This window comes from Myodes glareolus, chromosome 16, assembly GCF_982192425.1.
Source record: "Myodes glareolus chromosome 16, mMyoGla1.1, whole genome shotgun sequence".
Taxonomy (NCBI): domain Eukaryota; kingdom Metazoa; phylum Chordata; class Mammalia; order Rodentia; family Cricetidae; genus Myodes; species Myodes glareolus.
In genome coordinates, this window is record NC_142041.1 from 8,285,189 (window position 1) to 8,307,500 (window position 22,312).

General features: G+C 43.5%; 1 protein-coding gene across 10 annotated transcripts in view; it reads left to right on the forward strand.

The window, feature by feature from the left end:
• The window catches only part of Asph (aspartate beta-hydroxylase), a 181,710-nt gene that overhangs the window by 140,785 nt on the left and 18,613 nt on the right, over positions 1 to 22,312 (forward strand). For all 10 annotated transcript variants that reach the window (XM_087897068.1, XM_087897073.1, XM_087897074.1 and 7 more), the window contains 2 exons: positions 2,166 to 2,255; positions 7,499 to 7,636. In XM_087897068.1, coding sequence (XP_087753194.1) covers positions 2,166 to 2,255; positions 7,499 to 7,636 — 228 coding nt within the window. The remainder of the gene's footprint in view (positions 1 to 2,165; positions 2,256 to 7,498; positions 7,637 to 22,312) is intronic.

A 22,312-nucleotide genomic window follows, 5' to 3' on the forward strand; every position in this document is an offset into this window, starting at 1 on the left:
GCTCCATGCTGGAGGCCAAAGCACAGGGACCCGCAGGAGAGGATCCTGACTTCACCACTAACAACATGAGCAGACACTGTGTGGAAAAGACCTTAGGAAGAAATTCCTAATACCAAAGTCATTATACCGTAGTTTTCATTTTAATTAACATTCACAATTTTCTCCAGCAACAGATTTCATTATGATTTTTACATGTGACATAGCACACATTGGCCATCCATTCCTCCGTAGCATAGTTTTGACATGCTGTGTAAACAGAAGTAGACAGAATTCGTTGCTAGTCTCTTAAAATATAGACAGTGTGCGAAGGGCTTTCTTCACAAGTTAAGGAAGGGTCTGCTCTACCGGGCTCCAGCTGCCTCCATAGCAGGTAGACTAGATAGGGTTGAAAGCCAAACTTGGCTAATGGCTCAAAATCCTAAAATATAATCGTTGCTTTTTCTACCATATTAAACTGAGGCTTGGACAGTTTACCAAAATCACACTTGGTCTTGGTCAGGGCTGTCGGATAAAATCCTTGCTGTACGAGAAATACCACTTGTGTGTGGTTCTCATCCCTGCCACAGTCCACCATTGGACATCGCAGATGTGGCTACCGTGACCGAGGAAGAGAATTCAAACCTGTTTCATTTGCTTTTGTTTGGGTAGCAGCAATGTGGAGGCTAAGAGTAAGCGCTGCTATGGAGAAGCACTGCAGTTTACAGGAGCTCATGAGCACTCCCCACCCCCATTACAGGAGCGGGATGGCTGGCCTCAGTGGCTACGTCAAACGATTCTCATTGCTGCAACTGTTGCCGATCTTGAGAATTCCCACGTTGTGTGCAGTCAGACAGACGTCTAGCTTCCTCTCTGCTCCACAACCCTGGGGCATAGAGCTGGGCAGGGGTCCCCACTAGTTGGCATGTATTCTTATCTGTCCTGGCTATCTTCGGACAGCATAGATCTTTTCGTTCTTCCCAGTGCCATATGGTCTGATTTAAGGTGCCCTCCTGTCTCCTTCCCCTCTGGAGGCCTGATAGTGTTCTCCCAGCTACGTAGGTGGGAACACAAGAGCTGGGGCAGGTATTCAACAAACAAGGGTGCTCCATGCCAGGAGTCAGTTGGTTGTGTTAGATGCTATTTTCCAACATTGTGCAGATAGCATTTCTTCTGGAAGAAGATACTGACCTTTAAAATATGTGTATGTAGTTTTATTATATTTTTTTTAAGCATGGGTATGTGGAGCAGGTGCATCCACAGCACACAGCACGTACACGGAGGACGGAAGACACCTTAAAGGAACTGGCTTTCTCCTTGCAACGTGTGGCCACTGGAACTGAAGCTCAGGCCATTAGACTTGGCAGCAAGGCCCCTCACCACTGAGCCTTATGTGAGGAGACCTCAAAGACACAAATTTTCAGAAAAGAAGTCCTTGCTATTAGCCTATTTCAGACTTTTGTTGATTTATTTTTTTGCTTCTCCTTATTCATTCTCTTAGAATTTTCTCTTCATTTTTTTAAAACAAAAATCTCCATCCCAGTGCTTGTGTGAAAAGTGGGAAGAGATAGCTAAACATTCCACAATAGAAACCATTCCTTAAAAAAATGGCATGTGTCAAAATTCCTGTTGGCTTGAATCCTGTAAATTTTATAAGAAGTTTCATTAACTGCTCGTGACACATTTGTCTGGGGCGGAAAGAAATACGACGTACACTCTGACTGTCGTCACTCGAAACTGGAACAATGAAGTGTCTGGGTTCGGGGATGGAGACTCTAGGTGGCGTGAGGTCAGACTTGTAGACAGAAACAAATGGGAAAATCCACTGGCAGGGAAGCCATCTGCAATAGTGAACTATGATTGTTCCCATGGCAAAAGCACACAAGCACGTGCTAATGTATGGACCATCCATTCTTAGTCAATGATAGCACACAAGCATGTGCTAATGTATGGACCATCCACTCTCAGTCAATGGTAGCTGCATTGTGAGATTTCCATTGCTAGTCTCATTTCCACACCGTGAAATGTGGACCAACCTCACAGTCGGGATTTAATAATGAGATATAATTTTCCAGATCTTAGGCTTCCCTAGGAGATCTTGTAGTTCATACCTGAGGAAAATCTCCACAAAACAGGGCGTGAGACCTCAGATGTCACTGTTCACAGATGGTAATACTGTCTTTTTCCAGGAAGGAATTGAATCTGGAGATCCTGGCACGGACGATGGCCGGTTTTATTTCCACTTGGGGGACGCCATGCAGAGGGTCGGGGACAAAGAGGTACTGCTGACTGGGTTCGTGATTTTATTTCAGTAGATAATGGAGTGAGGAGGGGTTCTTCTAGCAACGAATTAGAGCTTTACCAACATTTTTAGCAGAAATGATTAAAGCGGAATTCTTATAGGGTCTTCGGGATTTGGAATTTACAGTTTGTTTATTCCCAAGGTATCAAATATGTAATCTGAAAAGTTCCTCTTTTAGTGTGTGTGATATGAGTCAGGGTGTGTGTGTGAGAGAGAGTGTATCTGTGTGTGTAGGAACAGGTTAAGTGCTGTCTTGGAAAAATACCTTTAAAATTAAGACATATAGAGGTCTCTAAAAGTATTCTAATTTTTAAAACCATTTATGGAGATTAATTTTTGTTTTATTTTGTACTTTCTGCAGTAGTTATTTTAAAACTGTTTGACTCCCCCCTAAGCACTGTGGTCTTCATGATTAGCTATGTAATTGTCATATTAAATTTAAGCTGAACATTTGCAGCTAGGATAAGGGCAGGTACCAACACACACACACACACACACACACACACACACACACACACACACACACACACATTGTCACTAGCCCTAGTGGCACATTATCTTTGTGATTACTTTTTTCCTGAGTACAGTTGTCAGCTTGTATGAACATGGCGTTTAGCCGTGTCCCTCTCCACCGTGACTTCCATGCTCTCCCCTCCTGTACTGTGGGAACTTTACCTCTGCTGTCTCCAGAGTCCGAAGAGAAAAGGACAAATGAGAGAGTGGCTCTGTGTGACCATTGTCTTCCCTGTGTGACATGTAAGGACAGCACAGCTTCAGAATTTTACATTTAGTAAGAATACAAGACCCTCTGGGCGGCTGAAAGCTCAGAAGCAAGGCTGGCTATGGCTGTGCTGTCTCCTGCAAGAGACACGAGTCAATTCAGAGCAGTAGAGGCTGGGATGATTGGCGATATCTCCTGCCTCCGTTTCTCCCCCTTTAACCTGCCAACCGTTCCACTGAAATAGACTAAGACGCTAGAAGTGAAGAGAAAGATGGGGAAAGACGTCGCTGATGGGTCGTCATTATTTTGTTCCTTTGTGGTTTTTGATGTAAGAAAAAGTACCCTCCTTTGAATGAGAAGGCTAAGAAAATATCTGCCACAGTACCCAACACTGGGTAAAAAGTTGTGGTCAACTACTGTAAATATAATTGTCACTAATTAATTTCTCTTTGAACATTTTGTGGTACAGGGCAAAGACAGATAAATCTACTGTTATCCCCCTATCTTAGATGAAAACAGCTCTTCAAGGACAATGAATTCACTACTGAACACTTGTCAGGAGCCTGGTATTTAAGCCTAAGGGACTGTTCTGCCAGTGTAATTATCATTAATATCCAAAGAACAGCCCAGTTCCTGGATTTGGAAAGTTCACAGGTTTCATGCTTCCAGGGAGCAGAAACAAGTCCATAGCAGCCCTGTGTTAGTGTGGCCCCATAGTAGGCGTGGAGTCCTGGGTCAGAGCTCACCTAAGCTTTCATCCACGGAGCCCCATCCCAACTGAAGGAATGGACACATGAGAGGCAAGCCTATAGCCTCTGCTGCAGCCGCTGGTGAGGACATGGATGTGAATGAGCGTTTTTGTTAGTGTGGAGGAGAAAGAGAAGACAAACCATGGCAACCCGGCAACAGTCAAACCGCGGAGGCTCCCTACCTTCTATCCATGTTCTGTCTTCGTATCTAGTCTCATTCTCCGGGAGCAAATTCGCCTTCTCCTGCCAGTTTGAAGGCACTTCCTGGAGATGACACAACAAGCTCCCTCTCTCCTCCGAGCTGTTTTCCTCCTAAATTCTGTCTCTGGTTCCTTTATGGCCAACTTCTTAATCAAAACTGAGGTCAGCCTTGGCTCCTCCCTCTTTTCATCCCTTCCTGAGGGCCACTTCTGAGGAACAGGCTTCCTGGGCTCTTTGGTAGCCCTGCTTTGTTCAAGGGGTGAGAATTCTAGTCTCCCATCAGCCCACCTTGTTGATGATTGTCACAATCTGACTGTCACTTCTTATATTAGTTTCATTTTCTGCATGGCCACATTAGCCTCAAAATATTCGGGATTCAAAATAGAACAAAGCCCTATTTCCATGCAATGTCATTTACAGATCCACGCAGGCAAGTTGCAACCCAGTGTTCTCACCCAAACCTTGTCTCCCATTCCCAGTGCAGGTGCTCCAGACAGACCAGCTCAAGCCAGACCACTCAGGGTAGATCCCTGGCACAGATTTCTGAAGGGGAATCTTTTACTCTGTGTGTGTGTGCACGGGGAGGGGGGGTGCGCGTGCATGCCTGCCTGCCTGTCTGCCTGTCTGTCTGTCTGTCTGTCTGTGTGAAGAACACATAGCAATAACTTGACAAAAATAGGAACAGCATTGATGTACACTGCATTTAAGAAGGTTAGCCTAAGGCTGGGGTATAGCTCATTTCCTAAACTGCTAGCCTCCTGTTTCGGTCCCCAGCACCACATGAAGTGGGTGGTGATGCTTCCTATAATACCAGAACTCAGGAAGTAGAAGCAGGAAGATCAGAAATTCCAAGTCATCTTTAGCTACACAGCAAGTCTGAGATCCACCTGGGCTGTGTGGCCCTGTTTGGAAAAGAACAAGAAGGCAAAACCAAAAACCAAGCAAAGTAGCTGAGAAAAGCTGGGGAACGCTTGCTGTCAATCTTACAGTTCTCTATTATGTTATGAAACTTTATCTTTATTATGTTATAAACAAGGACAAAAGTAGAGGTCATTTACATAGGTTTCTTACTTGACTGAATTTTCTACGCATTTTTGTGGTTTGTATTTTTTTTTTAATCTAGCCTAATTTGTTGAGTCCATTCTGTCATGGATCAGTAGAAGCAATTTTTAAATTGCTGCTATATCATTGGCTTTCATTTCTGATAAAGGGGAAATGCTATCAGAATGCAGATTCAAGGCTCTTGTTCAGTTTGTAGTAGATGCTGTGAGCATTAGAACAGGTCACATGGTAGTATGAACAGGACCTTTTAGAGCTGCATTAGCCCAGGCATCCAGCACAGTGTAGCCTCGAGCCTAAGACCCTGAAGGTTGCAGTGTGAGCCACACTGCCTGCTGTCTGGGTTGTCCTATAAGTACTTCTTTTCTGAATGAAACCATCAGTATGCCTTCAAATGATTTACTGATGATTGAAAAATTAATGAACTACCAGATTTTTTAAGTCCTATGTTTTAATTAATAGTTTTTAATTCAACAACAGAAGGCTTAGGAAATAAAATCCTAAATTCAAATTGGCTGAAACACTAATGATCAAATTAATTTCAAAGATGAGTGCTAGAGCGCTATTTTCTGTCATTTCTTTCTTTCTTTTCTTTTCTTTTTTGCTTGACATCAGTTAGCCATTTTAACTTTCTGAGCTTTAAAGAACTCTGGGCCCAAGTTACATGTGTCTCAGGGACAATGTATAAGAAGTATTGGCGTATGTACTCCTTGAGATTTAATGAGAAAGATAATTAAATAATATTCTTTTTGATAGTTTAAAAAAGTGATACAAGGAAAGAGTATGTTTAACTTGCGAGAAAACTTGTCTTCCGGTTTCAAGAACTGAGCCATTATAACCCTCAGCTGCAGCATTTGTAAGATGGAGACGTTGGGGGCTGTTAGAAGGACCTGGTGAGGTCACGTGTATAAAAGGCAAATACTGGAGTGTTGTAGGACACGGGAGAGCCGTCGAGCCCTCCCTGTACAGTGCTAAGCAAGAAAGTCCCGAAACATGATTATTAAACACTTTCAAAAGTTAATAGTTTTATACACTAAAATATGATTTTGTTTACTTTTAATTTTTTCATATAATAAAATCAAAAAGAAGCAAAGAGTTTTAAAGTTTAAATTGTTATATCTAGAGTTTTGCGAAGAAGGCATTTAAGTTGACATTAAATACTTCTTTTTATTGATCAAAGCTTGTATATTTAGCCAGGTATGAGGATCCCACATGTCTATAATCTCAGCATTCAGGAAGCTAAGGCAGGAGGATTCCAGGTTTGAGGCTACCTTGGCCTATGTGAAGAGACACTGTCTATGAGATAGGAGGGAGGGGTTACACATTTTTTAAAAATCAGTTCTCAAAAGAGCAGTCCTTAGACCAGACATAGAAATGGCAGAGATGCTATTCAGTGTGCCCTACAAACTCCTCTCTAACGACAATGGACACGTGAAGCAGGCAGCCTGGAGGAGGGCCACTTGAGGCCATATGGCAGGGCCTCATTTGGACCAGCCATGTGGAGCAAGTACTCTGTTGCCAGCTGTCCCTGAAAAAGCAAGTCTTAGATGCCAGTAGTATCACAAGTGCCAACCTGAAGCCATGAGAGCTATCCCCTATTGCAGAAAATGCAGTACACTATGAACAAGAGTTTCCTATTAGAACGTCTGATATGGGCTACCATACAAGTTATTGCCAACTCAGAATAATATTTCCTTTTTCTCTATTCTGTCAGCACAGGACAGCAAAGAAAGTTACTATGAAAAAGAATTACTTTTGATTTCAGTAGTCCAATCCAGTAACTCACAAATGTATCTGAAATGGTCTAAATCATAATCCACCCCCTTTTAAAGAAAATATAAAAATAGAACTTACAAAATGAAAGCTAAATGCAAACATTCCCTCCTTTGGCATCTTAAGTTATGTGTCTACTCAACAAATTAGTTCCAAGCTGGCTTAGATCTGTGGAAGCCAGAATAGGTGGGGGCATGGATCCAGATCTGCAGAGCTGACAGCCTGAGAGTGGAAATTAAGTGTCAGGTTCCCTTATCCGAACAGCTCATAGAAGCTCGGCTAAGCCACAGAATTCTCACCGATCTCAGCAGGTTAGATCTCTATTTAATCATCTCAAAGTACAGATAGTCCCCGAATTCAGTTTCGTCGGGTGTGAAATCAGTCTGCATTCAGTAGAAACCATACTTCAAATTTTGGCTTTTGAGCTCTTCCCAGGGCAGTAATATATAGCACCATATTGTCTGTAATGCCGAACAGTGGCGGCGAGCTATGGCTGTCAGTCATACATAATGGGTTGGACCAAGGGGCCATCTGCAGGAGCTTTAGTCCTAAGGCCGAGCTGTGCGTTAGAGGGAAGTAGGTTTCCACTGTAGAATACTTACCATGTGTCTGCAACATGGCCCCACCACAGCGCAAGGAGCCTCTGTTACTTCCTTTCATTTTGTAACAATGTTTCCTCCAAAGGAGCAGTGTGAAGCAGCCTTTCTGTCCTTTCAGGCGTATAAGTGGTATGAGCTTGGGCACAAGAGAGGACATTTCGCCTCCGTGTGGCAGCGGTCCCTCTACAATGTGAATGGCCTAAAGGCTCAGCCGTGGTGGACGCCCAGAGAGACTGGCTACACGGAACTGGTGAAGGTGAGTGTCAGCTTCCAGAGCAGCCCAAACAACCTACTTCTTGTCGAAAGCACAGGGTGTGAAAGGAATGTTACGGCAAAAGGTATTTTCTTTCTTTCCTTTGTTTTGTTTTCTTTGTTTTTCAAGACAGGGTTTCTCTGCTTAACAGTGCTGGTTGCCCCAGAATTTGCTTTATAGACCAGGCTGGCCTTGAACTCACAGAGATCCACCTGCCCCTACCTCCCTAGCGCTGGGATTAAAGGCATGCACAACCATTCCTTTATTTTATTTTATTGATGATATTTTATTTCTAGTAAGGAATCCTCTTCTACCTGAAGCTTCACAAGCCAGGCCTCCATCTTCTGTACCTCTCAGCATTTCTATCTTTTAAACACCCAGTGCCACCTCCGTAAACTCTGAACACACGCGGACCTTTTCTAACCCAAAGTTTAGAAATCTTTTCCCAGTCCTTCCCAAAGCACCACTGACGGCTTCATCACAGCAATACCCCAGGTCCTTGGTACCGACTTCTGTCCTAGTCGGCTCTCTGCTGTGGAGAAACACCTACCAAAACCAGCCCGGAGGGAAGGGTTACTTGAGCGCATAGGTTACAGCCCGTCATCCTGGGAAGCCAGGACAGGAGCGCAAGCAGGAACCGAGAGGTAGAAATGAAGCAGAGACCACGGAGGAGCGCTGCTAATTGGGTTGGGTTGCTCAGCATGGTCTGCCCAACCCACTTTATTATACATCCCAGGACTACCTGCCCAGGGGTGGGTGGCACTGCCCACAGTGGTCTGGATCATCCTCCATAAATCATTAATAATTAACTATAAAATAAATGCTCCCACTGTATGCCCAAGGGCCAGTCTGATGAAGGCAATGCTTCCATTAGGGACCCCACTTTCCAGGTGACTTTAACAACTAAATAGCTATAAAACATGGAAATGTTTTACATCAGTAGATTAAATCTAAACTTAAAGTTTACGACGTGTGATTTTTGGTAGAGATTCGTGAGCTTGTTTGTTTTAGGTTAAATGAATTCACAGGCACATTAAGAAGATGGGACTCAGTATTGATTTACAAACAGTCTCTACATACTGTTTTATTTTTCAACTGGGGAAAAAAATGTATGTTATTGGTCAGATGGGCTGCCATGTTTCATCCTCTTCAGTTTGTAGAAGATGATATTTTTTGGTTTTCCCATAACGAATGATCTTCTGTGTGAGGACAAGAGCGAGAAACAGCGCCAGGTGTAGATAGAGCCCGGATGTTGGACTTGGCAAAACTCCAAGTACTTTCTGTCTTCCCTTTACCTGTATAGTTGGAATTAATCACATTTTTGGATGAGAAACACGTGGAGTACAAGATCCTTAAGATTTACTAGACTTTAATGATGAATTTGTCTGGGAGGAAGAGGAGCAATATGCTTTCACTGTGCTAATGAAACAGGCCTTGTTTGTTCTTATTCATATCAGCGCATGCGTATGGCATGCGCATGCGCGGCGATCATAACGTCAGCTCTACACTGCTCAGGCTCTAGGGCTTAGTAGATCAGAAAACAGTCTGGCAGTGATGTTTGCAGACTCTTTTAAGAGGCCCACATCCGAGCAGAATGAGTACAAGAACGCCTTGACAAATCTACAGCTCTTAGTGTGGTCCGTCGTGTGATTTTTCTTCCTAAGAGTCCATCTCTTCTCAGACCCACACTGGGCTCTGCTGGTTCTCCTGCTTCATCCACATTTCCTGGACTCTGTGGAAGCTGGGTTACCTGCTGTCGCTTTCAGAATGCTTCAAATTCAAGCAATAGAAACGAAACCCAAAGATTGCTTCAGCAGCAGGGAGCCTGATTGATTCTTAGTCTGATCTTGGAAGTCTGATCTCCAAATAGATTTGATAGGTGGTCAGTCAGTCAGAAATAAGGTTTCTTGGCCTTACACTTCCTCCTTAGTGAGCTCTGTCAACGCTGTGTGATAGCCACCAGCAGCACTAGCACCGGAGCTGGAAAGGGTTAAAAGGCCATTGGGCCACCACACAAACACTAGAGACTTCCAGGCAGACCCTTTCCTATTGGTAAGCATGTATCAGAAGGGTTACAAGGAGTTACAAGGAGCCTGAGACACTAGGTAGCTGCCTACAGGCTTCCAGGAGAGAGGGTAGGCCCCCACCAAGGCAGAACAGTGACTGATGGCATTTCTGTTTCTCTGGACTGCATGACTTCCCTGGGGGTGTAGAAGCAGGTGGTGTTGGGAAAGCAGCCTACACTGTTTGGTGTCCTTGCTGTCACTGGACATGCCTAGATTTCTTTCTATGTTTCTTTTTTCTTTCTTTCATGTTTGTCATTAATTTTTAAAGCTACCTTCATTTGTTTGGTTTATCTGCTATGAAAATGTTGACTAAAGTTTTATTACCCAGACTTCTGACTTTTTGGTCCATATCCAACTACATTAAAACATTCACTGTGAAAATTTGCATACCAGGTAACCTCCTGGTTCCTATGTCTTTCTAAGGATGGTTTTGGTCAGCGTCTTTGTCCATTTTGAAAGTGATAACAAAATCCCACAAACAGAACGTCTTAGCAACAACACAGTTTTAGTTTTCAAGACTTTTTATTTCTGGGACATCTAAGATGGCAGTAGCAGTAGACAGCGTCTTGGAAGAGTTTGCTTCTGGTTCATAGGCGGTGCTTCTTTACTGGGTCTACATACACGGGCAGAGAAAAGGCCGCCTTCTGTCAGAACTGTACTACAACTTAGGGTGGAGTAAAACAAATTAGATTTTTGTTTGTTTTTTGTTGTTGTTTTGGTTTTCCAAGACAAGGTTTTTCTCTGTAACAACCATAAGAGCCCTGGAACTAGCTCTTTAGACCAGTCTGGCCTTGAACTCACAGAGATCCACCAGCCTCTGCCTCCCGAGTGCTGGCATTAAAGGTGTGCACCAACACCGCCCAGCCTAAACTAGATTATTTTAAATAAGGTTTTAACATCTACTAAGCTAGTAAAAAAATAAGAAAAAAGATAAAAAAGGCATTAACGAGTATTGAAACGGAAACATTGAACGGTTCAGATAGGTGTTGGAAATTGTACCACTTTGGAAAACAGTGCTAGCTCGTAAAATAGTTAGACACAGAATGAGTGCATAAACCAGCAATTTCTGCAAAACCAGCGTCCTTCAAAGTACAAGCAACTAGGCAATGTGGTAACCAGTTTATATACACTGCAGCAGTTACAAGTCATGAAGTCCTGATGCCTACTGCAACATGGATGGACCTAAAAAGTCATGCCAAGTGAAAGAGGCTAAACACAAGAAGAGTGTGTTATAGAATTGTATTCATATAATTGTATTCATATGAACTGGCCTCACTAGGCAAATCAGCAGGCACAGAAAATAGTGTTTTTCAAGGTCTGCAAGGCTGGGAGAATGAGGATTGAGTGGCCTCTATTGAGAAGCACTTACTTTTCAAACTTAAGATCAAAGAGTTGATGATTCCTCAACTCAGCATCTACTAAACCCCGCTGAATGACAAAAGCCAACTGAGTGCATTGTATGGGATGTGAAGGACAGCTGAATAATCTGTTCAAAATAAACAGCATATGATAAAGACAAGGTAAGCAGGTATCTGCAGAATGATGACGTGTCATCATCGTCAGAGCAAATGGCGCAGTAGTTCAGAGCGTGCACTCCACAACCACACTGCCTGCTTGGGTGTTCTGAGTCATGGTCCTAGCTGTGTGACATTCCCTAGCTGTGTGACATTGCCTATCTTCTGTATTTCAGTTTCGTCATCTGCAAAGCACGCCTGGTGTTGGCTCGAACTGTGTTCTGGGGGTTTAATAAGCAGGCACGCTCCATAAACGTTAGTTATTGCTATTATGATGGTTGTAGTTTTAATTACATGACTTTGTGGATCTCTAAAAGCAACTGTAAAATTAATTCTGAAACATCCTTTATTATTTGAATAATAATGCAATAATTAACATGCCCTGAATGCTTCCTCCCAGCCATCAGTGTGCTGAGGGCTTTTATGTAATATTTCTAATGTAATCTTTACAGCAGCTCTAAAAGATTATTACCCACTTATATGTGAGTGAAATAAAGATGAGCAAGTTAAGACACTTGCTAAAGTTCCCACCTTTAATGATATCAGGACTGGGACTGTAGCCCAGGCCACTTTGCTCTTAAGTCCGTGTCCCTCCTTGTGCTCTTGGGCCATATGCCCTCCCTGTGCAAGTCAAGTGTGTATTTTATAACTGCATCTAACTGAGCTTCTGGGTTGCAGCACTCGCCTGGTTCAAGCTCAGCTTCATTTAAGAAGTGAAGCAGAGGGCTGTAGGAATTCCTACCGCCAGTAGCCTTTAAGTTACCCGCCCACTTGGGCATGGCCTCTTATACTGTATATGCTGATGTAAGCGCAGGTCTGGCCTTTCTTCCAGCAGCATGATTCGGTTTGTGTTCCCCACTCCTGCAGAGGATTGTGATCTGTGAGCCTACCCCTAAATAAATAACCCTTTATTATACTCAATTCTGAGCTGGTGTGGGATTTCTTTTTAGCGTCCTTCTTTATGAGAGTACAGCAGCGTGGAATCTCAGCGTGGGTGACCTCTGGCAGCTCCGTTCTATGTGGCGCCACTTCACTTTGCTACCTTAACTTGCAGGAATATTAATATCATACACTGAATGACCTTTTCAAGAGAAAGTCATTTCAGAGCCACTGCTAGCGGTAATGTCTGAACACTGAGGTGCCACAGGATTCATCACTACGGGTTGCCAAACACACATCAGGATTGTCGTCCATTTCCAAACTCCAGACTTGAAATTATCCAGTCACTGATCTCTTGACATAGAAACCTTCCAGATGTGGTGGCTGTCACATTTGGGCAGCGTGCTTCCAAAATGATTTCTTTGTGTGTGTCTAAGGCCCTCGAATGACTTGCATTTTCTACCAGTATGTCTTTATTTAGGATATTCGGCGTGTTCAGGGGAAGACAGTGAAGTTTTCTTGATGGTGAGGGACAAGACTAAATAGAAGGTAGCCCACACTACATCCCTATACTACAACTATATCGAGTTCCCTCCACTCCCCTTCCTGTGTAGCTTATATTTCAGAAGCTCTGGCATTGGGGTTGTAAACTTAGATGAAAGAAACAGAGAAAAGTCTTGCACTGGTATTTTCTCTTTGGGGTATATTTTCACTACAGATGGGTAAGTGGTTGTATACAGTTCACGGATATCAAAGTGTCAAGTCCCTGGGAGATATTTAACTTAGAAATTGGCATAAGATTTAAATTCTTGGAAGATTGGAAATAGAAATTATTACTTGTTTGAGGTTAGCGGTTTGATCAGCACGACGTCATGGCCAGTTTAGATGTAAACACTTATGTATAGAAGCCACCACAGCACATCCAGAGCACAGCAGCCAAGAGCCCCTGAAGCTGTAGGTTAAGACATCCCTCTGCTGTTTCTTTTTCTGATGCTGGCTCTCCTGCTTGCATTCAGCACCAGAAAAGAAAGAGAAGTTCTTAGATTCCTCTCTGAGCTTCTCAGGCTGTCTGCTCTGATGTCAGCAAACAAACAGCGTGTGCAAGACATTTGCCTTTCTTCATATTGTGCTTTTATTCCAGTTGGAGAAGTTCCCAGCAATGCTATGCCCGAGGTGCGGCAGAGAGGGATGGGTGAGAGCGGCACTCTGTCCAGTTCCATCAGGCTCTGCTCTCTTGAACAATTCCATTGTGTGATGAATGACTTCGCCCGGACAAAAAGAGGCATTAACCAGTAATTATTATGTTAGGGCTGCAGCATTTCTTTCTCTGTGATTAAATATTTGAATGTTTTTAATGAACTCGAACTTGCTTTGAAAGGAAATGGACTGAGGAAGCAAAAATGTCAGATTTACTGTGGAATTAAGTTACAAATTAAGAGGATTAGCAACTTTACATAAAAATGAGTGCTGAGGTGTAGAGAAGCATCGAAAGCAATTCCTTACAATTTCCATACTAGCTTAATCTTACTGTTTCAAGGCACACTTCAAACTTTTTGAACCTCAGTGACATCTTCAGTGAAGACAGCAGCGAAACCAAGCCGAGGTGGATGAGTGAGGGCTGTGTGTTAGAGGCAGGACATTTTCATTTTTGCTCTCTGCTCTGGCACACTGGGCACGTAACTTCATTCAGCCGAGATGGCTTATCTCTAAATCTAAAACATTTGCATCAGTTTCTCCTCTCTTGCAAGGTTTTGTTCAGACTCAAAGCACAAAAGAAGGAACCCCACCCCCTCAGGTGTTCCTGTGTGTAGTGTAGATGCTGAGACTGTAACCAGAGAGCTGTAGGATAAGAGGCCTGCCTCCAAAAGCCGCAGAGGACTAGGCTCAACCACGGTTTCTGATACCCCAACTAAAGAGCCAAGTAAGGGTGCAATGCAAAGAGATTTAATATATACCCACTAGGAAGAGCAGAAAAGGGGGTCCAGGGTTTCCATGTTTATCCTCAGCATCCTGGCATGAGCTTCGGAAGACACTTCTTGAGTGATTTCCATGCTATGTTTAGAGGTTAGCTGTGACCCAACGGAAAGGAGACCGCCTGGCTTTTGTCCTTACTTTACTTACCTTGTAGGCCCAAATGAGGGCTCGATTCTCTTTGCTTCTGAGGGCCTCTTTAAGATTATTATCTATAAGCCAAGGCTGGCAAAGAACAAGGTACTGTTGTCTGCTGTGTTAGTCCAAAGGGCCATTTCATTCTCAAAGTGAAATAAGTGAGTTTTCAATATTTGTCAGCGTAGAAAAAAAATGGCTTTATTGCCAGTTCTTTTGAGGAACTCACAGTGCAGTGTTGGATATTTCTGAATGATTATCTGTAATTAATAGTCCATTTTAGACTTAGAAATGCTTTCACTCATTGGCTCATGTCTGTGGCTTGATGTCCATATGCACAGATCAGTGTCTTAAATGAGCATGTGCCCATGTATGTGTTCATGTGTCTCCTTTGCCATTCGAGTCCTTGGAGCCCTCAGCTTGGAATATTTCTTCTGGCAAATGCAGAGGCCCAATAGCTAAACCACAATAAAGCTGTGACTGCAAGGCCTTCAGGAGCCTGCCTGGCAAACCAGTCTCTCTAACTAACCCAGGAAAGCAGCTCAGTATAAATCAGGTTTCCAGAAGGCCACATGCCTGTTCTCTAGTGAAAATCCAGATAGCTTGGCAATGACTTATGTGACATTATCCCAATGGTAGGGATCTGAATCACGGATAACACCTTTCTTGGGTTTTGTCCATGGTTCCGAATAAACCACAAAAGGCCAAGAAGGCACCTTCTCAGACTTTCCACAGTCTTCTTTTGACCCCTCCCCCAAAACACAGGTGGCCACGCCCAACTCTCTCCAAGCTTGGACTAAATAACCTCTACTGTTTTCATTTGACTTGTCTTGGTTTGTTTTCCCAATAAGAAATGCTAGCAGTTTTCTTTCATCTTTGTATCCAAGCTTAGGAAAACAGGGCTGGTCAGAATGCATTAGGGCCAGCAAGAAATTGTTTCTTTGATCTGTAGAGGTTTTATTAGAATCAGTGCACAGAGAATTTGCTTTGAGACTCTATACTGCTGTGGGCTGTGCTCTGTTCTCCGCACATGGGGGCAATGCCCCCATGTTGATGCTGTTTCTAAAGCCTGGCCCATTATCGCATATGGCTTAGCCTGCTAAGATTCAAGACAACTGATTTTATCTCAAAAAAAAGGTATATAACTCCTAATATAAGATAAATAATCACCACTCCACAATGTTATATAATTCCTAATATACCCTAAGCATATCCCTGGAAAGCTACATAAGATGTGGCAGATAATATGTGATCGCACCGTGGTTACCAGTTCATTCTAACTCTGGCTGGATGCACAGGTGCCTGCACACCCCTTTGACCATATCTCTTCTCTTAATTTACTACCAGAACCTGTCAAAGTAGCTGATCACAAGAACTTTTCCAGCTGTCTAGCTGCTTTCTGGGTTTTTTCAAACCACTAATCACCAAGAGCATCCCACTTGGATTACGGTGACCACTGTGAGTTCTTGCATTATGTTTTTCTACAGATCAAATCAACTGTTCTTTTTTTTCTTTTTTTTTTTTTTAGAGAAGGGTCTAACTATGAGATCAGGCTGGCTTGGAACTCAGACTATGCCTACTTCTACCTCTGTAGTGGTGGGACTTAAAGATGTGCATCAGCACACCTTGTGAAATATAATTTTTCTCCCCTTTCTCCATGACTTTTATTTGTAAAACTTTGTTCATTCTCTTGTTGGTCCAGTTATCTGGGATCTCCCATCTGCTATTTGCTTTTCTAGCTAGAGCAGATTCTGACTTGAACCTATTCTATCATGGCGCTGAGTTATATCACCCTCCCCATTTCATGTGTTGAGGGTTTACCAAAAGTATCTCAAAATGTGGTGATATTTAAAGACAGGACCTTTACAAAGCAAGAACATTAAAAACAGGCCATTGAGGAGGGTCCTAACCAAGTCTAAATGGAACCCTTCTCAGAGGATGAAACTTAAACCCATAGATAGAACCCAGAGTTGTGTGCCTTCAGGAGACAGGCCATGGTTTGACTTCAAAAGCTCAAGCCCAAAAAAGCCAAAACCAGAGCAATGGGAGTGTGTTAAGCCTCCACACAGTGGAAACCTTCAAGAAAATGGAAAAGCAGCCTACAGAATTGCTAAGTATATGTATAATAAAGATTTCAAATCTAAAATATATGAGAACTCATGTACTTCAAAGGCAAGTATTCTGATGTAAAATGGTTAGGACGTTTTTCTAAAGAATGTGTACTAAAGACCACCAGGTGTGTGAAAAGCGGCCAGCTTCGTTAGTGAGGAAATAAAAACCAAAACTTCAGTGTGACGTCATAATACACCCAATAAATAGGGAGCAAGGACGGAAGAATGCCCTCAGGCATCGGTGGTGGGAATGTAAGTCAGTGCAGCCGTGATGGCGAACAATGGGACAGTTTCACAAAACCACTAATAGCACTGTTATAGGACCCAACAATCATGCTTTGGGTCTGTAATACAGGAAAAGTGACATCAGCATCCGGCCCCCAACTCCTACCCCACTCCATTGCAGCCATAGGTACCATATTCCAACTATGACAGTCCTATGCGTATCTACCAGAATATAAAGAATATGATATCTATGCCCAGGAGAACACCTCTGGGCCTTTAAAAAGGAGCCATTTCCATCTGCAACAACATCAGTGGTCCTGAAGGAGACATAGTCAGGCATAGAAAAATAAATTCCATGTGAAATCTGATGAAGTCAGACTTAGAGTGGCAGAGAACGGCACAGCGGATGTCATGAGCTAGGGATGGAGAGAACGGGGAAATGTTGACCCAATGACGCTAACTCTTGAGTTTCCAGGGGAACAACCCAATGCCTGTACCATGCTGCATGGACAGTGAAGGATGTGTTCATGAACTTGAGTGGGCACATGACAATCTTCACAAAATGTACAAACTAAAACTGTCATCTCATACACACTGGATCTACTTAGCCTAATTCAACTGAGGGTTTCAAGATAAAAGTGAGATTCTAATTACACTGGATGATCAGAAAGACTATAAAAAGAAATGTACCAGGCTTTCTTTCTCAGGCCACCAACCATCTCCTAAATCATGACACGGAGACTTATTATTGGCTTTGGATGCTCTGCTTGGCCTAGCTTAGGCTTGTTTATGGCTATCTCTTTCAACTGAAATTAACCTGTTTCTCTTTATCTACCTTTTGCCTCAGGGCATTTTACTTTTCTTTCCTTCTGTACATCTTGCTTTCGCTGCTTCTCACGTCTGCTGGCTGGCAGCTGCCTGGCTTCTGGCCTCGGGCGGGTGTCTCCTTTATTCTCTTTGTCTCTTTCTTCCCTCTCAAGCCTAGATTTCTCCTCCTATGTATTCTCTCTCCCTCCCAGTCCCACCTGTTTTTTTCCTGCCTAGTTATTGGCCATTCAGAACTTTATTAGACAATCAGGTGTCTTAGGCAGGCAAGGTGAAGCAAATGCAACACATCCTTACATAAATAAACAAATACAGCATCAACAAATGTACCACACTTTACTAAGTTAAAGTAATATCCCACCGCATATACAAATGAAATACATATTTTTCCAGTTCAAATAATATTCGACAACAAAGAGATGATTAGTTACTCAAAAATGTACATTGTATACAGTGTAACCTTTGATCAGTGTGAGCACACCTCAGATATTTCACGGCATGCAGTTTTACCTGTGGTGTGTAGTCTAGTACTAGTGAACAGCCTAGTGTGAGTCCCAGGTCAGGCAAGGTCACGGAGTCCCTGCAGCAGCTGGTGTGAATCATGCCATGAAAGTAGTCAGTGGGCTGGTTATGGAAAAAGAGAAACAGATTCTGTGAGGTTTTTGACAAAATGTAGAATCCTGTACCCAAGATGCCAGAATTCCCCATAGAAGCATTTCAGAGTCGGGTTTGGGGGTTTTAATGAGGTGTCTGGGGAGCAGAAACACAAAGTTCATTTGTGTTTCAGATGCGCTTTGTGCCCAGTCTAGACTGAGGGTAACTTTATGCAATATTTTGCATAGTTTTGCACATGAAACAATGTTGTATGGTATGCTATTTTCTACTTGTCATTGTTCATAAAGCTCCAGAATTTGAAGCCTTTGGGGTTTCAGGTGAGTGGAGTAGGCACACTCACCTGTGGCAATAAGAGATCTTGTAGTAGCTGGGCGGTGATGGTGCCCACCTTTAATCCCAGCACTTGGGAAGCAGAAGCAGGCAATCTCTGTGAATTTGAGGCCAGCCTGGTCTACAGAGCTAGCGTCAAAACAGGCTCCAAAGCTACACAAAGAAACCTCTCTGTCTTGAAAAATAAAACAACTCATAGGTACTTTTTTTCAGATCCAATAAAAGGATTGATTACATGCTTTAGAAAGCTAATCCACCAAAGGGGACAGAATGCCTAACAGCTACATGGGAAATGAAGTGTGATTATTAAATTCATGTATGAATGATGCTTCATTGTCTTAATATTATAAAATCTGAATGTGAGTTTGCCCGAATGTGTGATAGATTTGTGAAGTACATGACCACCAAGATGGAAGAGAGAAAGCCACCAAACTTTTAAGCTGCTAACTTTCCCTCGTAGGTAGGTGATAATGTCTGTAACTCATAATCAAGAATGGTAATGGACACGTCTTATTTAGATACCAGCAAGCAGAGAAACATCTAAGAGAATGAACTGGGAGTGGGGTCAGGTGGGGAGAGACCATTAGGTTCATCACAAGGCCTAGTGTAATAGCTGACTGTTTACCAACCAGAGACTTTTTTCATGAAAGGAAAAGTTAGTGAAGGGGAGTGAAGATGAGCTTGGCTCCAGTTTGTCCTCAAAAGGACGATTCTTCTTCTGAGCGGAGTCCAAAGAATATAGCCCGTGATTTATGCCACCGAGCTGTGACCCCAGCTTCAAGAGAAGGACTTCCCAGAAGTCAGCTATGAAGAGCATGAAGACGGGAACATGAAAGCATCTGGATGTGGGAAAGGGCTGTTAGGTGGGTGCAGCAAACTCGAAGGAGCTGCTGGGACAGGCCAGTACATTCGGTGTGTGCACACCCGGCCCACTGCAATTAGAAGTGCCTGAGACTCGAAGTCTGTTTATAGATGAGGAGAGAGATAAATATAGCTGTGGTTTACTCAAATGTGAGTGGAGTTCATTGGTTTATGAAGTCATGCAGCCCTGTAATGACAGACCTCTATGTTCAAAAGTCCATATCCCTACAAGAAGCACCATGCGTCCAAAGGCACTGGCTTTCTAGAAACCAGCTCAGATATACAGATCACTTAATTTCCCTTCCTGGTTTTATCAAATGGATGAACTCAGGACTAAAGAGATCATATTTCAAAGGAAACCTTACACCTCTAATCCCATGCAGAAACATGCAGATTTCTGTGAGTTTGAGAGTTCAAGACCAGCCCAGTCTACGGAGCAAGTTCCAAGAAAGCCTTGAAAAATGGATAGGTATTACTCATTCTGTGTCCATGTTTCTGCTATAATTTAAAAAAAAAAAATTGTGCACCTCAGATGGCGGTGGAGAAAATGCAAATTGTCTCTCTTACTGTCTTACCCTGTGCCACCCCACACACAGATTCACTCTGCTGTGTTCTGGACGCTGTGTCCCTGCCATGCCCATATGTGGAACCCCTGACCCCATGGTGAAGGCATTTTCACAGGTGGGAATTTTGTAAGGAGCTGAACACTTAAGATTCCCTTTCCTTATCCTGTAGAGTCATTGTGAGTCTCGGGGTGCAAAGCAGCGCTATGAAATAACTCTTCCACAGATACCAAATCTTCCAGTTCCTTGATCCGGGACTTGCGTGCCCAGAAATGAAGAACTAGATTTCTATTGTTCATAAGCCACCCAGTCAGTGGTGTGCGCTGCACCCACAAAAGTGACTAGCGCGCACACACACTTTGGTGCTCTGAGTAACTAGGTTTGAATTTTGCGTACTTGTTTTCTTAGTATATAGTTAAAAGCATTTCCAGGCCATCCACACAGTGCCTGAGCATGCCTGTATGAACCACTGTGCATGAGAGCCCATGTCAACCCCAATTCCTGAAGGCTTTGGGGGGGGACATGCTAATGCTCACCATAGCGAAATTTCTGTGCCAAAGTGTGACCCTCTTTCTTTCCATGGGTGCCTCAGGGGTGGCTGAGGAGGAGACAGAGGCTTTCTGGTACTGGCTCTGCTGGGCACAGGCCTGCAGGCTGCAGGCTTAGTATCCGCTTGTAGAGTCTTTTGTGTTCCCTGACGAGAAAAGCTTTCCTCCAAAGCAACAGTAAAGATCTTTCCAGCCATTCATTTCTATGACAGAGTATTGAACTCAAAAGAGAAAATAACAAGTTGATGTTCTACCACGGAAATAAGTAGAAATCTCTGTAGCTCTCGGTTGATCTTAGCAGTCTGCAGCACAACCAATAGCATATACATTTGATTAGAGCATGATTTATTCGATGACCAGAGGTCGGTTGGTGTCACAGCGGGGCTGTCTGCAGCCCGGAGAGCTGAGGAAAGTAATCCCTGCAGCTCAATGCTAGAAGCCAGAAGAACAAAAAGATGCAGCTGTATGGGAGGCCGCGGGTCTAAGCCCCATCTCAAGATGCCAGTGAAAATGAATTCAAAGGCTGGATGGAGGCTGATGTCCTCTGAAAGGGTCAGCAGCAGGAAATCTCACACACTCGAGAGAAATATAATCTCAGAAAGAGAGGGAGGGAGGGAGGGAGAGAAGGAAGGAGGGAGAAAGGGAGAAAGGGAGGAAGGAAGGGAGGGAGGAAGGAAGGAAGGAAGGAAGGAAGGAAGGAAGGAAGGAAGGAAGGAAGGAAGGAAGGAAGAACTATCATAAATCAGCTTTCTCCCCCTCCTGATTTCGATCCCATTCAGGCTCTTAGTCAATTGGACGGCACCACCCTTGTTCAAGGCAGGCCTCCCCAGCTCCCTTCTCCAGTCTTCAAGCCATTTGTCTCTGGGAGTATCCACACGTGTCCCTGAGACATGTGTTATTCTAGTTCTCCAGGCGTCTCAGGCCATTCACTACAGATGACAGTTGACAACCAAGATCAAAGACGGGAAACGTGTGGCATTTTAGCCCATGGTTTGGGAGCAGGCGCTAGGACCCCTCTGCATTGCTTCATGCTCTCTGGGTTGGAGCTGTCACCCAGCTCAACTGCCACCTACAAGGGAACAGAAGGCTTTAAAACAAAATCCGGGTAGACAACCTGGCTCCGTAGGTAAAGGTGGTTGCTGCCAAACCTGTGATTTGGATTTGACTTCCAGGATTCACATGGTAGAAGATGAAGGACTCCTCCAAATTGTCATCAAACCTTCTAATGCACACTGTGACACACACGTGTCCCCCTCCACACACACCAGTAAAAGTAATTAGTTAATTAAAAACACGAAAGGAAAAGAAAGAGAGAGAGAGAGAAAATCATTACAACAGTGGAAAAGTACCTTGGCAACATGTCCCACAGAGGCTGAGGGTGAAGGTGAGGACTGACATTTTATAGAAAGAGACAGCCTGTTCTGCAGGAGAAAATTTAAATTATATTGAATGACGCAGTCGCTTTAACATTTTCTCCTGGGACTTTGTGCCCTCTTTTAGTATCAAAAGATCAGCTGTTCCCAATGATGCCCTTAAAATCAGCTTCCAGAAGAAATAAAAGAAGTGTCTAAAATACCAGCGATGGGGGAAGAAAAGGCTTGCCCTTATAAGGCCTCCTAGAACCTCATTGGGAGAGTAATTTCATGTGTTAGAGAGGTAATTCTCTCCTCTCCTTGTCTTCATGACAGGTTCACAGGAATGGAACAGCTTTATCTAGCGACTTGAACAAGCTAGAATCACACTGAAGAAGGTGGCGACGCAGGGGCATTCAGGAGGGGAGGGGCTGCAGAGTCCTAGGCTGAACTCTTGTTCTTTCCTACAATCTCAAAATTCTTAGCAAAATCATCCAGTTCTCTCACACCAGGGAGCTACTACAGCAAGGACTTTTGAGTCTCCCTTTATGGGAAGTGCTCTTTGACTTACTAGCTCTAAAGTGCCAACTTGGGATGAATGAAAGAGGGAAAGTGGTTGTTGGACTGGGTTGAACAAGGACAAGTGATTGGCACCCTCCACCCAGGCGACTGGTGGAGGAAGTG